The 18788-nt window shown below is 45.3% G+C and overlaps 1 protein-coding gene across 2 annotated transcripts in view; it reads left to right on the plus strand.

The window, feature by feature from the left end:
* The window catches only part of UHRF2 (ubiquitin like with PHD and ring finger domains 2), a 212280-nt gene that overhangs the window by 183803 nt on the left and 9689 nt on the right, over positions 1-18788 (plus strand). For both annotated transcript variants that reach the window (XM_063913996.1, XM_063913995.1), the window contains exons 7-10: positions 442-565; positions 2496-2603; positions 18361-18465; positions 18578-18684. In XM_063913996.1, coding sequence (XP_063770066.1) covers positions 442-565; positions 2496-2603; positions 18361-18465; positions 18578-18684 — 444 coding nt within the window. The remainder of the gene's footprint in view (positions 1-441; positions 566-2495; positions 2604-18360; positions 18466-18577; positions 18685-18788) is intronic.

The following is an 18788-nucleotide window of genomic DNA, read 5'->3' on the forward strand; positions in this document are numbered from 1 at the left end:
TTGGTGAGCTGCTGTGGCTGAGTTTAACCATTTATTATCTATTCCATTTATTGTGTTTGTGTGAGAAAGTGAAAAAAAAAAAGATTAAATAAACAGCTGCTCATTGTCTCCAGTGTCCCCCATGGCTTCTAAGAAACAGATTTAGCAGGTAAGAACCAAAATCAAATTTTTGTTCCCATCTGTAAAGTGCAACGGAATAGGCTGGTGCTACATCAGTAACTGTTCATAAAATAAGTATCCAAGCCCTATGGATCTTAAATGGCTATGACAAATGCAGCCTGGTCTCTAAAGCAGTGCATACAAGTCACAGTGTAGCCAGGTTAATTATCCTTTCTGTTCACGGCGTTGGTGATGGAAATATAGTATTTATCATATGGAGTTACTTGAAATGGTAATTATTAAGTAGTGGCTCTTAGAAAATCCATTTTCCCTTTCTCTTAGGTATTGCCCTTCATGTAAGAATGATTCAACAGAAGTAGTGAAGGCGGGTGAAAAACTGAAACAGAGCAAAAAGAAAGCAAAGATGCCGTCAGCTAGCACTGAGAGCCAGAGAGACTGGGGCAAGGTATGGTCTGCTATACTACTGCCTTATTCACTGACCATTCCTCCTTGTATGCCTTACAGCATTGTGTATTTGTATTGTATTTTCTTTTTCACTATGACATGATGTAATAACGCTGTATTTAAGTTTGTTTAGCTTTTCTCAGGTCCGTTAAAAACGGAATATACCAACTCCATTCATTTAGGGATAATAAACTATTTGTTTTCTCCTCGACTGCAGTGATCATCTGTGATAAAACTCTGCATTATTAGGAAGACTGAAAGAAATTATTATTTGCCCCTTGATCTTCATTTAATACTGTCAGCGCAAAACACATAACATATATTTGCTGTTACAGGGATGTGAGCCTAAACCTACATCCCTAAGGCACTGTAGGAGCATGCTGCTAATCTGTGACTATTAGCATTATTTACATTAGAGAGAAACCCGGCTTACATACAGTAGCGAAAGTGACTGGGTGTTCTTGATCCTAAGCGTGCAGAGCTCTCTAGGCAATCGATGAGGTTACGTCATTGTAAATCTTAGAGATGGTATGTGTGCCAACTGCACTGTCCTCCACGTAGTCAAATGTGAAAAGCAAACTAATCCTTATCTACCTCTTTTCCACTAGCTCTAAAAACACGGGTAAATGCGCGGGGCCACACATTTACCCGTTTTTTTCTAGTGGAAACGCGCCATCCCCCCCCCCCCCCCTTGCAAATGTCCAAATCAAGTGAACGGCTCCCGTTCACACTGTATGGAAGGGCGGCGCTGGGAGATCATGTGATTCTCCCAGCGTCACCCCTGCCGCGTCACTAGCAGCGTCACCAACCCGGCAATATGCCTGGTTGGTGAGCGCAGTGGGAAAGGGGGCTGAGCACGGGCCGCAGCTGAGTAGCACCTGTGTCAGGCTCCCGGCTGCGGGCCGTGCTCAGTAGGTGGAAAAGGGGTAGTCACTGTGTAGCGCAGTGTGTGTGTGGTGGTGGTGGGGGGGGGGGGATGAGGAGGAGGAGGAGGAGGAGTGTTTTGTTGTACTGCTGGTAGATGTGGTGATGTAGCTGTGGCAGTCAGTATATTTGTTGAGGTGACCATAGGGGAAGTGTTATAGCACGTGGAATGCAGGCATCAGCACGATTCTGGTGAGTCTCGCTGATGTTTTAAAATAATTTAAAATGCAAAACCAGGTTTGTTTTGACTTTTTAAATTATTGCCTCTTTAAAATATGGACAGACTTTACGGAATCATGCCGCTGCCTTTCTCCTTTCTGTTTAATTTCCCTATACTGTGTTCACGCTATATACTCTATTCCGGAGGTTCTCAAACTCGGTCCTCGGGGGCACACACAGTGCATGTTTTGTAGGTCTCCTCACAGAATCGCAAGTGAAATAATTAGCTGCACCTGTGGACCTTTTAAAATGTGTCAGTGAGTAATTAATACACCTGTGCACCTGCTGGGTTACCTGCAAAACATGCACTGTGTGTGCCCCCGAGGACCGAGTTTGAGAACCTCTGCTCTATTCCATCTCTTATTTCACACATCACTTACCCTTTCTCTGTTCAGTTGTGTCTATTTCAAACCTACCTCTTTCTATCTTGGCTCTTCCTTTTTAATTCCACTAAGATTTTACATTCCAAAATCTATTTTCCCCTAACATTTCTTTACAACTCCTTGATTTTCTTTTGTACTTATCCCTTACAAAGTTTATTTGTAGTTGCCACTGACAGGTGACAGCTAGAAAATGTATGAAATGAGTTTACTGATAGTAGTGCTGGAATTGCTTATGATTGGAAACCATGAAAATGTTTAGTGAAAAGAAAATATATTTTTATTTTTATCCCAGTGGTACAATTAAATTTCCATCCGTTTTGTACTGTGAACTAATCTGATGTGTTTTTATATATAGGTCAGCAACATTATTTTCAGTAACATAACGCTGCCTTTTTTTCTTTAAAGGGAATGGCCTGCGTTGGCCGCACAAAAGAATGCACTATCGTCCCTTCCAATCATTATGGGCCCATCCCTGGTGTTCCGGTAGGAGCAGCATGGAAATTTAGAGTGCAGGTACTTGTTACATGGGCTATGTTCTGCCTACAGCACATTTTATCTTCTTTAAAAATAATATATACATAAACTATTCAAGAATGTAATAACTGTTTACATTAAAATGTATATCAAGACTGATGGCAGTTTCTCAGCATACAGTGAGTAAGTTTTTATTATACACAGAAGGCTTAAAGCAGACTTAAAATAGGAACATTAAATCTGGTTTATTTAGGAGCTCATTCTGTTGAATGATGATTCTGCCTGAAACATGTATTTATCGCTACTTTGCCGTAACGTTCTTCCATGTAAGACAGTGCAGGCTTTTCAGGGATCACGCACGTTTTAGTATAATTAAATAGACTAATTGTAGTGCATTGGCAGAGGGAAGTTTATTATATATATTTCTCTTAAGTCCTAGAGGATGCTGGGGACTCCGTAAGGACCATGGGGATAGACTGGCTCCGCAGGAGACATGGGCACTTTAAGAAAGACTTTAGATCTGGTGTTCACTGGCTCCTCCCTCTATGCCCCTCCTCCAGACCTCAGTTTGATACTGTGCCCAGAGGAGATGGGTGCACTTCAGGGGGCTCTCCTGAGCTTTCTGACAGAAAGTATATTTGTTAGGTTTTTTATTTTCAGGGAGCCTGCTGGCAACAGACTCCCTGCATCGAGGGACTGAGGGGAGAGAAGCAGACCTACTTCTGTGAGTTTCAAGGCTCTGCTTCTTAGGCTACTGGACACCATTAGCTCCAGTGGGAGTCAGAACACAGGTCTCACCCTGGAGTTCGTCCCGGAGCTGCGCCGCCGTCCTCCTCACAGAGTCGGAAGATAGAAGCCGGGTGAGTATGAGAAGAAAAAGAAGACTTCAGAGGCGGCAGAAAACTTAATGATCTTCACTGAGGTAACGCACAGCAGTGCAGCTGTGCGCCATTGCTCCCACACACCTCACACACGGCAGTCACTGTAAGGGTGCAGGGCGCAGGGGGGGCGCCCTGGGCAGCAATATAAACCTCATTTCTGGCAAAAGAGATATATATACAGCTAGGCACTGTATATATAAAGAGCCCCCGCCAGTTTTTATTATATTTAAGCGCGACAGAAGCCTGCCGCCGAGGGGGCGGGGCTTCTCCCTCAGCACTCACCAGCGCCATTTTCTCCACAGCACAGCTGAGGGGAAGCTCCCCGGACTCTCCCCAGCTTATCCACGGTGAAAGGAGGTTTCAGAGAAGAGCCCCCCCTCTAATTGGCAGCAAATAATAGTATTACAGCGCTACTGGGTAAACACATTGTGTGTTTTTCCTGGGGTATTAGCGCTGGGTGTGTGCTGGCATACTCTCTCTCTGTCTCTCCAAAGGGCCTTGTGGGGGAACTGTCTTCAGATAAGACGATTCCCTGAGTGTGTGGTGTGTCGGTACGTGTGTGTCGACATGTCTGAGGTAAAAGGCTCTTCTAAGGAGGAGATGAAGCAAATGTGTGTGTGTGTGTGTGTGGTGTCTCCGTCGACAACGCCGACACCTGACTGGATATGTGGAATTAAGTGCTGAGGTAAATTTATTGCACAAAAGATTAGAGAACAGACAGGGAATCTACCCATGTCTGTCCCTATGTCGCAGGGACCTTCAGAGTCTCAAAACGCCTACTATCCAAAATAATAGACACTGATACCGACACGGAGTCTGACTCCAGTGTCGACTACGATGATGCAAAGTTACAGCCAAAACTGGCAGAAAAGTATTCAATATATGATTATTGTAATAAAAGATGTTTTGCATATCACTGATGACCCATCTGTCCCTGACACGAGGGTACACATGTTTAAGGGGAAGAAAGCTGAGATAACATTTCCCCCCTCTCATGAACCAAATGATTTGTCTGAAAAAGAGCGGTAATCTCCGGACAAGAAACTGCAGTTTCCCAAAAGAATTCTCATGGCGTATCCTTTCCCTGCTAGGGCCAGAATACGATGGGAATCCTCCCCTAGGGTGGCCAAGGCGTTGATACGTTTACCCAAAAGGTAGCGATGACATACCAAGATACAGCTACCCTCAGGGATCCTGCAGATAGCATGCAGAAAAGTACTTTGAAGTCCATTTACACACATTCTGGTACGCTACTCAGACCGGCGATTGTGTCGGCAGGGGTTTATAGCACTGTAGCAGCGTGGACAGATACCTTATCAGCGGAGATTGAAACCCTAAAATAAGGATACCATGTTATTGACCCTAGGATATATAAAAGATGCTGTCTTTATATATAAGACATGCTCAAAGAGACATTGATCTACTGGGTTCTAGAGTCAACGCTATGTCGATTTCTGCTAGACGTGTCCTGTGGAACATGCAATGGACAGGTGATGCTGACTATAAGAGGCATATGGAGGTTTTACCTTACAAGGGTGAGGAATTGTGTGGAGAAGGGCTCTCGGACCTGGTCTCCACAGCTATAGCTGGTAAATCTGATCTTTTGCCTTATATTCCCTCACAGCCTAAGAAAGCACGACATTATCAAATGCAGTCCTTTCGGTCGCAGAAAAACAAGAAAGTACGAGGAGCATCCTTTCTTACCAGAGGTAAGGGCGCAGGGCACAGCTAGTTCCCAGGAACAGAAGTCCTCCCCGGCCTCTACTAAATCCACCGCATGACGCTGGGGCTCCGCTAAGGGAGTCCGCCCCAGTGGGAGCACATCTTCGACTCTTCAGCCACATCTGAGTTCACTCACAGGTGGATCCCTGGGCAATAGAAATTCTTTCTCAGGGTTACAAGCTGGAATTCGAAGAGGTGCCACCTCGCCGGTTTTCTTTATCGGCCCTACCGGCTTCTCCCCCAGAAAGGGAGATAATATTAAATACAATTCACACATTGTATTTCCAACAGGTGGTGCTCAAGGTTCCCCTCCTTCAACAAGGAAGGGGATATTACTCAACCTTGACTGTAGTCCCGAAACCGGACGGTTCGGTCAGACCTATTTTAAAATTAAGATCTCTGAACCTATACTTGAAAAAATTAAAATTCAAGGTAAAATCGGGATTTTATGGTGTATCTAGACATAAAGGCTGCATACCTTCATGTTCCCATTTATCCACCCCATCAGGCGTACCTGAGAATTACGGTACAGTATTGTCATTACCAATTTCAGGGTAATTGGCGGAAATGATGGTGCTCCTACGCAAGCAAGGAGTCACAATTATCCCATACTTGAACGATCTCCTAATAAGGGCGAGATCAAAAGAGCAGTTGTTGAACAGCGTGTCACTTTCGCTGAAGGTGTCACAGCAACTCGGCTGGATTCTCAATATCCCGTCCTCAATTCCTGCCAAAAGTGTTTTCATCCTTTCATATGAACTATTGTGGTGCCTGTGGCTACACGTGACTTGGAGGATCCCGAGTCCCTTGATGTGGCCAGGGCTTTGAAAATTTACGTGGCCAGATCGGCTACAGTCAGAAAAACAGAAGCACTGTTTGTCATGTATGCAACCAACAAGATTGGTGCCCCTGCTTCAAAGTAGACTATTGCTTGCTGGATCTGTGACACGATTCAGCAGGCGCATTCTACGGCGGGATTGCCGTTACCTAAATCGGTCAAGGCCCATTCCACTAGGAAGGTGGGCTCTTCTTGGGCGGCTGCCAGAGGGGTCTCGGCGCTACAGCTGTGCCGAGCTACTACTTGGTCGGGTTCAGACTCCTTTGCAAAGTTCTATACTTTTGATACCCTGGCTAAGGAGGACCTCCTGTTTGCTCAATCGGTGCTGCAGAGTCATCTGCACTCTCCCGCCCGTTTGGGAGCTTTGGTATAATCCCCATGGTCCTTACGGAGTCCCCAGCATCCACTAGGACGTCAGAGAAAATAAGATTTTAAACCTACCGGTAAATATATATGGTGTATATATATATATATATATATATATATATATATATATATATATATATATATATATATATATATATATATATATATATATATATAGGATTTCAAATATTTTGAAATGTATTGATTTTTCACATGTCTGTAAACAAGCAAACAAGAACAAAGAAAAAGAAAAGAAGCAACAAACAAAACAAATTAGACCTGACTATAATAAAAATGTGTCATCCAGACACCTATTACACATTAGAAAGATCGGATACAATTATTCAAAGTAGCAGAACATGTCGGATAGCAATAAATAACAAAGTGCAATGCATAACGAAGAGTAAATTAGAATACAATAGATTTTTAAAGAACATGTAACGTGAGACTCACTGGTAGCCCCCTGGGAATTGCCAAGCAGTATCCTAATTAACACTACCACTATGACCATACCAGGATATACTTGATCCACCTATGTTAAGCAGTAATTAACTAGTTGTTTTGATAAGCAAATAAAACCATATCCTCCTTGTACATCACACAGCAAATGTCTGCCCAATTTTGGATCGAGGGGATGGCAATAGTCTTGTCTGGGTATAACCAAACCACCCTATGCATAGTAACAAACACCTTGCTGGGAGTTATTTTATAAAACGAGAACAAGCAGAAAATTACTTTAAATAGGACTTAAAATGGTGTAAAATGACATACAGTTCTCATCTTCATTTTACCTCCCTTTTCTCAAATCCCCTCAATTATTCCTTCCTCACAAGGTGGTCAAGAAGCAGCACAGGCATATTGTTAAACAAATATCCCAGAGGACTCAAGTGGATTGTTCATGGCATATGGGGATGTAGTTGGAATCCCGACGGTCAAAATACAGACGCTGGAATCCCAACTGCCAGAATGCCGGCATCACCGCCACAGCTATTCCCACTCCTGGTTGTCCACGACACCCATAAAGTGGGAATTGAATCTCTGGTGAGCGAAGCGAGTCCCCGAGCCGGCAGCGTGTCGAGCGTAGCAAGCCCGCAAGGGTCTTGGTTCCACTCTCCCACTTTCCGGCATTCTGACGGACGGGATTCCGGCGTCGGAATTTTGATCCCGTATCCAACTCGGCATATGTATACATAGGAGCAGATTTACTAAGGAGTCATAGCCACCAATCACTGTCGTCTTTGACTGATAGTTTTAAAACGCCAATGGTAACAAATGCTAAACGAGCCTGGTTCAGTTGTCTATTTTTGTAGTTTTCAAAGCATCATCTGAATGGCTTGTTTCATTATTCTAGATATTTGCAGTGCAGCCATTGTCACGGTTTGTACTGTTAACTATTTTTTCCGTACAGTTAGCTCTATTTTATCATTCTTTTATGGTATCTATAGATACAAGGTGAGTCTCCCGCATCTGCAATACAATTTTTTTTTCAGTGATATCTCTGCTTTCTGTTGGTTCAACGTACACAAAACTTGATTCATGCACAAAATTATTAAAAATATTGTATAACTTTCAGGCTTTGTGTCTTAAGGTGTATATGAAACATACATCCATTTCATGTTTAGTCTTGGATCCCATCCCCAAGATATCACATTATGTTATGTAAGCATTCCAAAATACGGGACAATCAGAACTCTAAAATAATTCAGGTCCCAAGCATTTTGCATATGGGATACTGAACCTGTATGGCACATAGAGGGAACTAAGATAATCAAGAGCTTGCTATAAATAATTGAATGCCCTCTTATCTAGTAGTGAATAATTATGTGAATCTGAAATATAGAAGGATCTTTGATACACTTATTTTGCCAGAAATGGACCTGGCTATACAGTATTGGTACTGCTGGCCAGGTTTCTGCCTTGAATAATATATAAATGTAAACAACAAGCTTACATTGGCTTTGAATTCACTTATACGATTGTTTAAATGCTAATGTGATCTACGGAAAAAAAATTATAGTACAGGTTGAGTATCCCATATCCAAATATCCGAAATACGGAATATTCCGAAATACGGAATTTTTTGAGTGAGAGTGAGATAGTGAAACTTTTGTTTTTTGATGGCTCAATGTACACAAACTTTGTTTAATACACAAAGTTATTAAAAATATTGTATTAAATGACCTTCAGGCTGTGTAAATAAGGTGTATATGAAACATAAATTAATTGTGTGAATGTAGACACACTTTGTTTAATACACAAAGTTATAAAAAATATTGGCTAAAATGACCTTCAGGCTGTGTGTATAAGGTGTATATGAAACATAAATACATTCTGTGCTTAGACTTGGGTCCCATCACCATGATATCTCATTATGGTATGCAATTATTCCAAAATACGGAAAAATCCCATATCCAAAATACCTCCGGTCCCGAGCATTTTGGATAAGGGAGACTCAACCTGTAATATAAAATTTGTTTAAGCAATCATAAATAATATGTGATCTATGGATGGCATGCCAACTGGCTAATACAATCTTCCGCAAAGTCTAATCTGCATCCTGTCTGCAGGCAGCCAAGGGTGTAATTAAAGAAGAGGTGAATAACTTACAAAGGGAAATTCATCTGAATGTGGGAGAGCCGGACAGAGAAAAGTGAAATGATGATAATGCTGTTGTAGGGAAATTACTAACTGACCTACTGTAAAACAAAGAGCTGATCCACATATACATCATATAGCATATTAAGAAAATAGGTTCCAAAAGATTTTATTAATTTGAGGCTTTGTGTATGCGACCAAAGTTGCACCAGCAGAAATTTTTGACATAAAGAGGGTGATTCAATTCTTTTCGCCACACCTGGATGTCCATTTAATTATTGAATCACCCTCACAGATTCAACACTACAGTTAGCAGGCGCACAAGGTAGCTTGTAATTTCTCTAACGTCCTAGTGGATGCTGGGGACTCCGTAAGGACCATGGGGAATAGCGGCTCCGCAGGAGACTGGGCACAGCTAAGAAAGAATTAGGACTACCTGGTGTGCATTGGCTCCTCCCACTATGACCCTCCTCCAGACTTCAGTTAGAATCCTGTGCCCGGCCGAGCTGGATGCACACTAGGGGCTCTCCTGAGCTCCTAGAAAGAAAGTATATGTTAGGTTTTTTATTTTACAGTGAGATCTGCTGGCAACAGACTCACTGCAGCGAGGGACTAAGGGGAGAAGAAGCGAACCTACCTAACTGGTGGTAGCTTGGGCTTCTTAGGCTACTGGACACCATTAGCTCCAGAGGGATCGACCGCATGGAACCGGCCATTGGTGTTCGGTCCCGGAGCCGCGCCGCCGGCCCCCTTACAGAGCCAGAAGCAAGAAGAATCCGGAAAATCGGCGGCAGAAGACATCAGTCTTCACCAAGGTAGCGCACAGCACTGCAGCTGTGCGCCATTGCTCCTCATACACACTTCACACTCTGGTCACTGAGGGTGCAGGGCGCTGGGGGGGGGCGCCCTGAGAAGCAATAAATACACCTTGGCTGGCAAATATACCACAATATATAGCCCCAGAGGCTATATATGTGATAAATACCCCTGCCAGAATCCATAAAAAAGCGGGAGAAAAGTCAGCGAAAAAGGGGCGGAGCTATCTCCCTCTGCACACTGGCGCCATTTTTCCCTCACAGTTCCGCTGGAAGGAAGCTCCCTGACTCTCCCCTGCAGTCTACACTACAGAAAAGGGTAAAAAAGAGAGGGGGGGGGCACTAAATTTAGGCGCAAAATACATATATAGCAGCTATAGGGGATATAATTTAGTTAATCCCTGTATTATATAGTGCTCTGGTGTGTGCTGGCATACTCTCTCTCTGTCTCCCCAAAGGGCTTTGTGGGGTCCTGTCTTCTGTCAGAGCATTCCCTGTGTGTGTGCGGTGTGTCGGTACGGCACTAAATTTAGGCGCAAAATACATATATAGCAGCTATAGGGGATATAATTTAGTTAATCCCTGTATTATATAGCGCTCTGGTGTGTGCTGGCATACTCTCTCTCTGTCTCCCCAAAGGGCTTTGTGGGGTCCTGTCTTCTGTCAGAGCATTCCCTGTGTGTGTGCGGTGTGTCGGTACGGCTGTGTCGACATGTTTGATGAGGAGACTTATGTGGAGGAGGAGCAGGTGCCTATAAATGTGTTGTCACCCCCTGCGGGGCAGACACCGGAGTGGATGGACTTGTGGAAGGAATTACGCGAAAGTGTCGACCCCTTACATAAAAAATTTGACGACATGCCACATGTGGGGCAGCCGGCTTCTCAGCCCGTGCCTGCCCAGACGTCTCAAAAGTCATCAGGGGCTCTAAAACGCCCGCTACCTCAGGTGACAGACACAGATGTCGACACAGATACTGATACCAGTGTCGACGACGAAGAGACTAATGTAATGTCCAATAGGGCCACTCGTTATATGATTGAGGCAATGAAAAATGTTTTACACATTTCTGAGGTGACCCCAGGTACCACAAAAAAGGGTATTATGTTTGGGGAGAAAAAACTACCAGTAGTTTTTCCCCCTTCTGAATAATTAAATGACGTGTGTGAACTAGCGTGGGCTTCCCCTGATAAAAAATTTGTAATTTCAAAAAAATTACTAATGGCGTACACTTTCCCGCCAGAGGATAGGTCACGTTGGGAAACACCCCCTAAGGTGGATAAAGCACTTACGCGCTTATAAAAAAAGGTGGCACTGCCGTCCCAAGAAACGGCCGCCCTAAAGGAACCTGCTGACAGAAAGCAGGAGGCTCTCCAAAAAGCTATATATATACACACACTGGTATTATACTGAGACCAGCTATTGCCTCAGCGGGTTCACTACGGCTGGCCGGCGGTCGGGCTCCCGGCGACCAGCATCCCGGCGCCGGGAGCCCGACCGCCGGCTTACCGACAGCTTGGCGAGCGCAAATGAGCCCCTTGCGGGCTCGCTGCGCTCGCCACGCTACGCGCGCCACACTATTTTATTCTCACTCTATGGGGGTCGTGGACCCCCACGAGGGAAAATAATTGTCGGTATTCCGGCTGTCGGGCTCCCGGCGCCGGTATACTGAGCGCCGGGAGCCCGACCGCCGGCAAACAGAAGACCACCCGCCTCAGCATGGATGTGCAGTGCGGCAGCTGCATGGTCAGACTCCCTGTCAGAGAACATTGACACCCTAGACAGGGACACTATATTGCTAAACGTAGAGCATATTAAAGACGCTGTCTTTTACATAAGAGATGCACAGAGGGATATTTGCCGGCTGGCATCAAAAATAAGTGCACTGTCCATTTGTGCCAGGAGAGGGTTATGGACCCGGCAGTGGACAGGGGATGCAGATTCCAAAAGGCACATGGAAGTTTTGCCTTATAAGGGTGAGGAGTTGTTCGGGGATGGTCTTTCAGACTTAGTTTCCACAGCAACAGCTGGGAAGTCGGCATTTTTGCCACATGTCCCCTCACAACCAAAGAGAGCACCGTATTATCAGGTGCAGTCCTTTCGCCCCCAAAAGAGCAGACGGGGTAGAGGCGCGTCCTTTCTGCCCAGAGGCAGAGGTAGGGGAAAAAAGCTGCAGCATACAGCCACTTCCCAGGAACAAAAGTCCTCCCCCGCTTCTTCTGCTAAGTCCGCCGCATGACGCTGGGGCTCAGCAGGCGGAGCCAGGTACGGTGGGGGGCCGTCTCAAAAACTTCAGCAATCAGTGGGCTCGCTCACAGGTAGATCCTAGAGATGAGCGGATTCGGTTTTACTCGGTTTTACTCGGTTCTCAAAACGACATCCCTGGATCCTTCAAGTGGTATCTCAGGGGTACAGGCTGGAATTCGAGACATCCCCCCCTGCCGTTTCCTCAAATCTGCCTTACCAACGACTCCTTCAGAAAGGGAGGCTGTGTTAGAGGCAATTCACAAGCTGTATTCCCAGCAGGTGTGATAGTCAAGGTGCCCCTACTTCAACAAGGACGGGGTTACTATTCCACAATGTTTGTGGTACCGAAACCGGACGGTTCGGTGAGACCCATTTTAAATTTTAAATCCTTGAACACATATTTGAAAAAATTCAAGTTCAAGATGGAATCGCTCAGGGCGGTTATTGCAAGCCTGGAAGAGGGAGATTACATGGTATCTCTGGACATCAAGGATGCTTACCTGCATGTCCCCATTTACCATCCTCACCAGGAGTACCTCAGATTTGTGGTACAGGATTGTCATTACCAATTCCAGACGTTGCCGTTCAGCCTGTCCACGGCACCGAGGGTATTTACCAAGGTAATGGCCGAAATGATGATACTCCTTCGGAAAAAGGGAGTTTTAATTGTCCCATACTTGGACGATCTCCTGATAAGGGCGGGGTCCAGAGAGCAGTTGTTGGTCGGCGTAGCATTATCTCAGTAGATGCTACACCAGCACGGTTGGATTCTGAATATTCCAAAGTCTCAGCTGGTTCCGGCGACACGTATACTGTTCCTAGGGATGATTCTGGACACGGTCCAGAAAAAAGTGTTTCTCCCAGAGGAGAAAGCCGAGGAGCTGTCGTCTCTAGTGAGAGGCCTCCTGAAACCAAAAACAGGTGTCGGTGCATCATTGCACGCGAGTCCTGGGAAAGATGGTAGCTTCCTACGAAGCGATTCCATTTGGCAGGTTCCATGCCAGAACTTTTCAGTGGGACCTGTTGGACCAATGGTCCGGATCGCATCTTCAAATGCATCGGTTGATAACCCTGTCTCCAAGGACCAGGGTGTCTCTGCTGTGGTGGCTGCAGAGTGCTCATCTCAGAGAGGGCCGCAGATTCGGCATACAGGACTGGGTCCTGGTGACCACGGATGCAAGCCTTCGGGGCTGGGGGGCAGTCACTCAGGGAAGAAACTTCCAAGGTCTTTGGTCGAGTCAGGAGACTTCCCTACACATAAATGTTCTGGAACTGAGGGCCATTTACAATGCCCTAAGTCAAGCAAAGCCCCTGCTTCAAAACCGTCCGGTTCTGATCCAGTCAGACGACATCACGGCGGTCGCCCATGTAAATCGACAGGGCGGCACAAGAAGCAGGGCGGCGATGGCAGAAGCCACAAGGATTCTCCGTTGGGCGGAAAATCACGTGTTAGCACTGTCAGCAGTGTTCATTCCGGGAGTGGACAACTGGGAAGCAGACTTCCTCAGCAGGCACGACCTCCACCCGGGAGAGTGGGGACTTCATCCAGAAGTCTTCCAACTGATTGTAAACCGTTGGGAAAGGCCACAGGTGGACATGATGGCGTCCCGCTTAAACAAAAAGCTGGAAAAATATTGCGCCAGGTCAAGAGACCCTCAGGCGATAGCTGTGGACGCTCTAGTGACACAGTGGGTGTACCGGTCGGTTTATGTGTTCCCTCCTCTTCCTCTCATACCCAAGGTACTGATGATAATAAGGAGAAGAGGCGTAAGAACTATACTCATTGTTCCGGATGGGCCAAGAATAGCTTGGTACCCGGAACTTCAAGAAATGATCTCAGAGGACCCATGGCCTCTGCCGCTCAGACAGGACCTGCTGCTGCGGGGGCCCTGTCTGTTCCAAGACTTACCGCGGCTGCGTTTGACGGCATGGCGGTTGAACGCCGGATCCTAAAAGAAAAGGGTATTCCGGAGGAAGTAATTCCTACGCTTATTAAAGCTAGGAAAGATGTAACCGTACAACATTATCACCGCATATGGCGAAAATATGTTGCGTGGTGTGAGGCCAGGAAGGCCCCAACGGAGGAATTCCAGTTAGGTCGATTTCTGCACTTCCTACAGTCAGGGGTTACTATGGGCCTAAAATTGGGTTCCATTAAGGTCCAGATTTCGGCTCTGTCGATTTTCTTCCAAAAAGAACTGGCTTCACTGCCTGAAGTTCAGATTTCACTTGAACCAACCTATCGTGGTGCCTGCGGCTACTAGGGACTTGGAGGACTCCAAGTTACTGGACGTAGTCAGGGCCTTGAAAATTTATGTTTCCAGGACGGCTGGAGTCAGGAAGACTGACTCGCTATTTATCCTGTATGCACCAAACAAGATGGGTGCTCCTGCTTCAAAGCAGACTTTTGCTCGCTGGATTTGTAGCACAATTCAGCTTGCGCATTCTGTGGCTGGCCTGCCACAGCCTAAATCTGTAAAAGCCCATTCCACGAGGAAAGTGGGCTCTTCTTGGGCGGCTGCCCGAGGGGTCTCGGCTTTACAACTTTGCCGAGCTGCTACTTGGTCAGGGGCAAACACGTTTGCAAAATTCTACAAATTTGATACCCTGGCTGAGGAGGACCTTGAGTTCTCTCATTCGGTGCTGCAGAGTCATCCGCACTCTCCCGCCCGTTTGGGAGCTTTGGTATAATCCCCATGGTCCTGACGGAGTCCCCAGCATCCACTAGGACGTTAGAGAAAATAAGATTTTACTCACCGGTAAATCTATTTCTCGTAGTCCGTAGTGGATGCTGGGCGCCCGTCCCAAGTGCGGACTGTCTGCAATACTTGTATATAGTTATTGTTAACTAAAAGGGTTATTGTTGAGCCATCTGTTGAGAGGCTCTGTTATGTTCATACTGTTAACTGGGTATAATATCACGAGTTATACGGTGTGATTGGTGTGGCTGGTATGAGTCTTACCCGGGATTCAAAATCCTTTCCTTATTGTGTCAGCTCTTCCGGGCACAGTATCCTTACTGAAGTCTGGAGGAGGGTCATAGTGGGAGGAGCCAGTGCACACCAGGTAGTCCTAATTCTTTCTTAGCTGTGCCCAGTCTCCTGCGGAGCCGCTATTCCCCATGGTCCTTAAGGAGTCCCCAGCATCCACTACGGACTACGAGAAATAGATTTACCGGTGAGTAAAATCTTATTATTGGGGTCATTCAGAGTTGATCGCTAGCTGCATTTGTTTGCTGTGCAGCGATGAGGCAAAAAAAAGGCACTTCTGCGCATGCCCGAAGTAAAAGTACAAAGAAAGATGTCGTTTCACACAAGGTGTAGCAACGCTTTTTAGTCGCACTGCTGGCTGCAGAGTGATTGACATAAAGTGGGCGTTTCTGGGTGTCAACTGACCATTTTCAGGGAGTGCTCGAAAAAAAGCAGGCGTGCTAGGAAAAACGCAGGCGTGGTTGGCCGAACGCATGGCGTGTTTGTGACGTCAAAACAGGAACTTATCAGTCTGAAGTCATCGCAAGTTAGGAGTAGGTTTGAAGCTACTCTAAAACCGCACAAAATAAATTTGTAGCCGCTGTGCGATTCTTTCGTTCGGACTTCTGCTAAGCTAACATACACTCCCAGTGGGAGGCGGCATAGCGTTTGCACGGCTGCTAAAAACTGCTAGCGAGCGAACAACTCGGAATGACCCCCATGGTCATAGTACATACCAATGTGAATGGTGAATGACTAGAGAAGGCCAGATAGTGTGTCTCATTTTATGTACAGTTGTTCACTGCTCAAATCACATTCATGTGTGTGTTTAGAGAGACACAAGTTGCATCTTTGATCTCATTATCTGGTTATTGCAATGACTGGAATTCAAGAGTTAATGCCAACATGTTGCACAGTGTATACAGTGAGAAACCCCCAATACAGACAAATTCTGTACAATGAAATAAAGCTGAAGGTAAAGATAATCGGTTTACATTTTAGAACCAGTGGTTATCAGTTACCAATATGAAATCAGCCACTGAAAACGGGCATTTCTGTCCAGCAACCAGTAATGTTCTCTGGTTGGACTGAGAATTCTGCTAGGTACACATAATGCAACAATTGTGCTAGACAGCTGATTTTCAGCTGTACTGTCCTGTAATCTCAGATTATCTGGCAGCTGGATCTGATCTGGCCTACTGCACCTTTTTTGTCTGTAACAATGAACAATTATAGTGCACATTTTGTAGTGTATAATCTGTCTGATGGTCATTTCAGAAGTCGCCTTTGATGATCTTTAGGACATATTGTTTGGATCAGAAAGCTAATTCAGTAGCGCAAGATAGATAATTCAAGAAATCAGATGTTTATCACGACCATTTCATCTCGAAAATTGTAGATTTCCAGTAAACTCTCATTTGTGTACGTAGCATTAGTCAGTGTAGACATCTGAAGATAGTCTGAGTGATTACGCTGAGCTTAAAATTATGTGGGTCTCAGGGACCCATAATTTAAAAAAATTGGGGTCCTACTTCATTGTTTCTGGTTCCCATCATAATGTATTATTAAAAACTAATAAGGAGCTATCAGACCTCTTCACATGCCCCTTAAATGTCCTGAGACCTCTCCACAAGATAACAGTCCTCCCTACATGCCACTTAAATGTCCCTCAGATTACCCAATGTGATATCGGATCACCCCACATACCCCTAAAATGCCCATTAGAACCCCAACATGTCCTCAGACTACCCATATTGTTAATATGGCTGTCAGATCTGCCACATTCTCTCAGACCTTACTGCTTGCCCCTTATAAAGCACATTAAATTCCTTAGTGCTGCTAGTAGAGGATGTTGCAGGTGGGTTATTGTTGCTGGGTGTGTAGTGTGATTATGAACACATAATGTGGATTTATGATCACTGAGATGTTTTACACACACACACACACACACACACACACACACACACACACACACACACACACACACACACACACACACACACACACACACACACACACACACACACACACCTTGATGGTGCTGAAGCCCACCATGCCTCTGGGTCCACAAGCCCCTTGGCAGCCCCCATCCAGACCCCAGAATCGGCCTAGGCACTGTTGGTGGCGCCGCCACCTCATGCTGAGAAGCGAGATGTAAAGGTGATGAATGGTGCTGGGCACAGTGGTTCCCTCACCGCAGCCGCTTTTCCCCAGCATATCACCAGCCTCATCTCAGCTCTCTAGCCACATGTGAGACTGCTCAGTAGAGGGTCCAGATCCAGAGCAGACTGAGGGGAGCAGATTTGCCATTGTAAAATCTCCTCCCATTCCACTACCATTGGCGCATGAAACTGATTGACAGCAAAGGACAACGCTGCTGATTGGTCTGAGCACATACTGAATGATGCATAGTTTTGTTCTTTTTGAGGGGCAGCTATATTAAGCCTTGGAGAGTGATAAAGTACCGGACAATCTGCTCCTAACTCATAATACAGGCTGCGTTTGAAAAATGACAGTAACTGATTGGCAGGTTCTGTATCTCTCTCCACTTTATCTCTCACAGTACATCTGCCCCAAAGTCCCCAGTGAGCTAGGAGGCTTGTTATCCATGTTAGCAGCAGAAGGAATGGTGGTTGCTGCTGCTGTTACCAAGGTTGCTGCAGAGGTCACTTAAGGGGGAACAGAGATGGCATCAGCAATGCCAATTAAACTCATTTAGTTCAGCACTTACACTACAAAGTATTCCAGTAGATATTTGAAATCCCGGCTTGTGTGGTCCTGTGCACTGCAAACAAAACTTGGGAGGGAGGTAGCTCACAGATGTTCTGAAGTACAGACATCTGTGACCTGCAGGCCCATCTAAATGTAGACGCTGATCTAGAAGGTGCTTATTAAGAACTAGGGGGAACATGGGGCTCTATAATCTCATTATGAAATGTACAAATATAACCGACCCGGCATATGCTGGGTCACCTCAGCCTCCCACAACCCCCCCATATGAACACTTTAATTCTGGAAAAAGTTTCAAACCAAGCACTGTCCTCCACTCTGATGCCACCCGGCACTGTGACAGACAATAAGTCTTGCTGCACTCGCATTTCTTTATGAGGAGGTATATTAAAGAATGCCTTCAAATCCATCAAGTCAGTGGTTTGATGGAAATACAGACTAAAGACTTGAAAACAATGCAACCATGGCCATAGGACAGCATGTTAAACATACATAGAAAATATTGCATATTTATGTGTTTCAATAAGCAATTGGTATTTTCAGTCCATGTGATGTCGGTATTAGCAGATGTGATAGCCATACCTGAGAGCCTCTGATGCAGGGTTTATTCCAAATTGTTGTGTTTGTATTTGTAGGTGAGTGAGGCAGGCGTCCATCGTCCCCATGTTGGTGGGATTCATGGGCGCAGCAATGATGGATCATACTCTCTTGTACTAGCTGGGGGATTTGAAGATGAAGTGGTAAGGGTTTCCCATTTTGTGTTTCCATACAAAGCTAAACCTAAGTAACCTGATAACATACCTTTTGCTAAACTCTCCTGAGCAAACTAAAGATTAGGTGTGCATGTTTCAGGACCGAGGGGATGAGTTCACATACACAGGAAGTGGTGGTCGAGATCTGTCTGGCAACAAACGAATTGGAGAACACTCATTTGATCAAACATTGACTCATATGAACAGGTAAATGCTTTCTATGGAACATATGAGATGAACACATTATGGAACACCTAGGCAAATAACACAATTCTTGGAGTGTTCGTTAAAAAAAAAAAAGATGCGTTAAT

Source organism: Pseudophryne corroboree, chromosome 1 (assembly GCF_028390025.1).
Source record: "Pseudophryne corroboree isolate aPseCor3 chromosome 1, aPseCor3.hap2, whole genome shotgun sequence".
In the NCBI taxonomy this organism is placed as follows: domain Eukaryota; kingdom Metazoa; phylum Chordata; class Amphibia; order Anura; family Myobatrachidae; genus Pseudophryne; species Pseudophryne corroboree.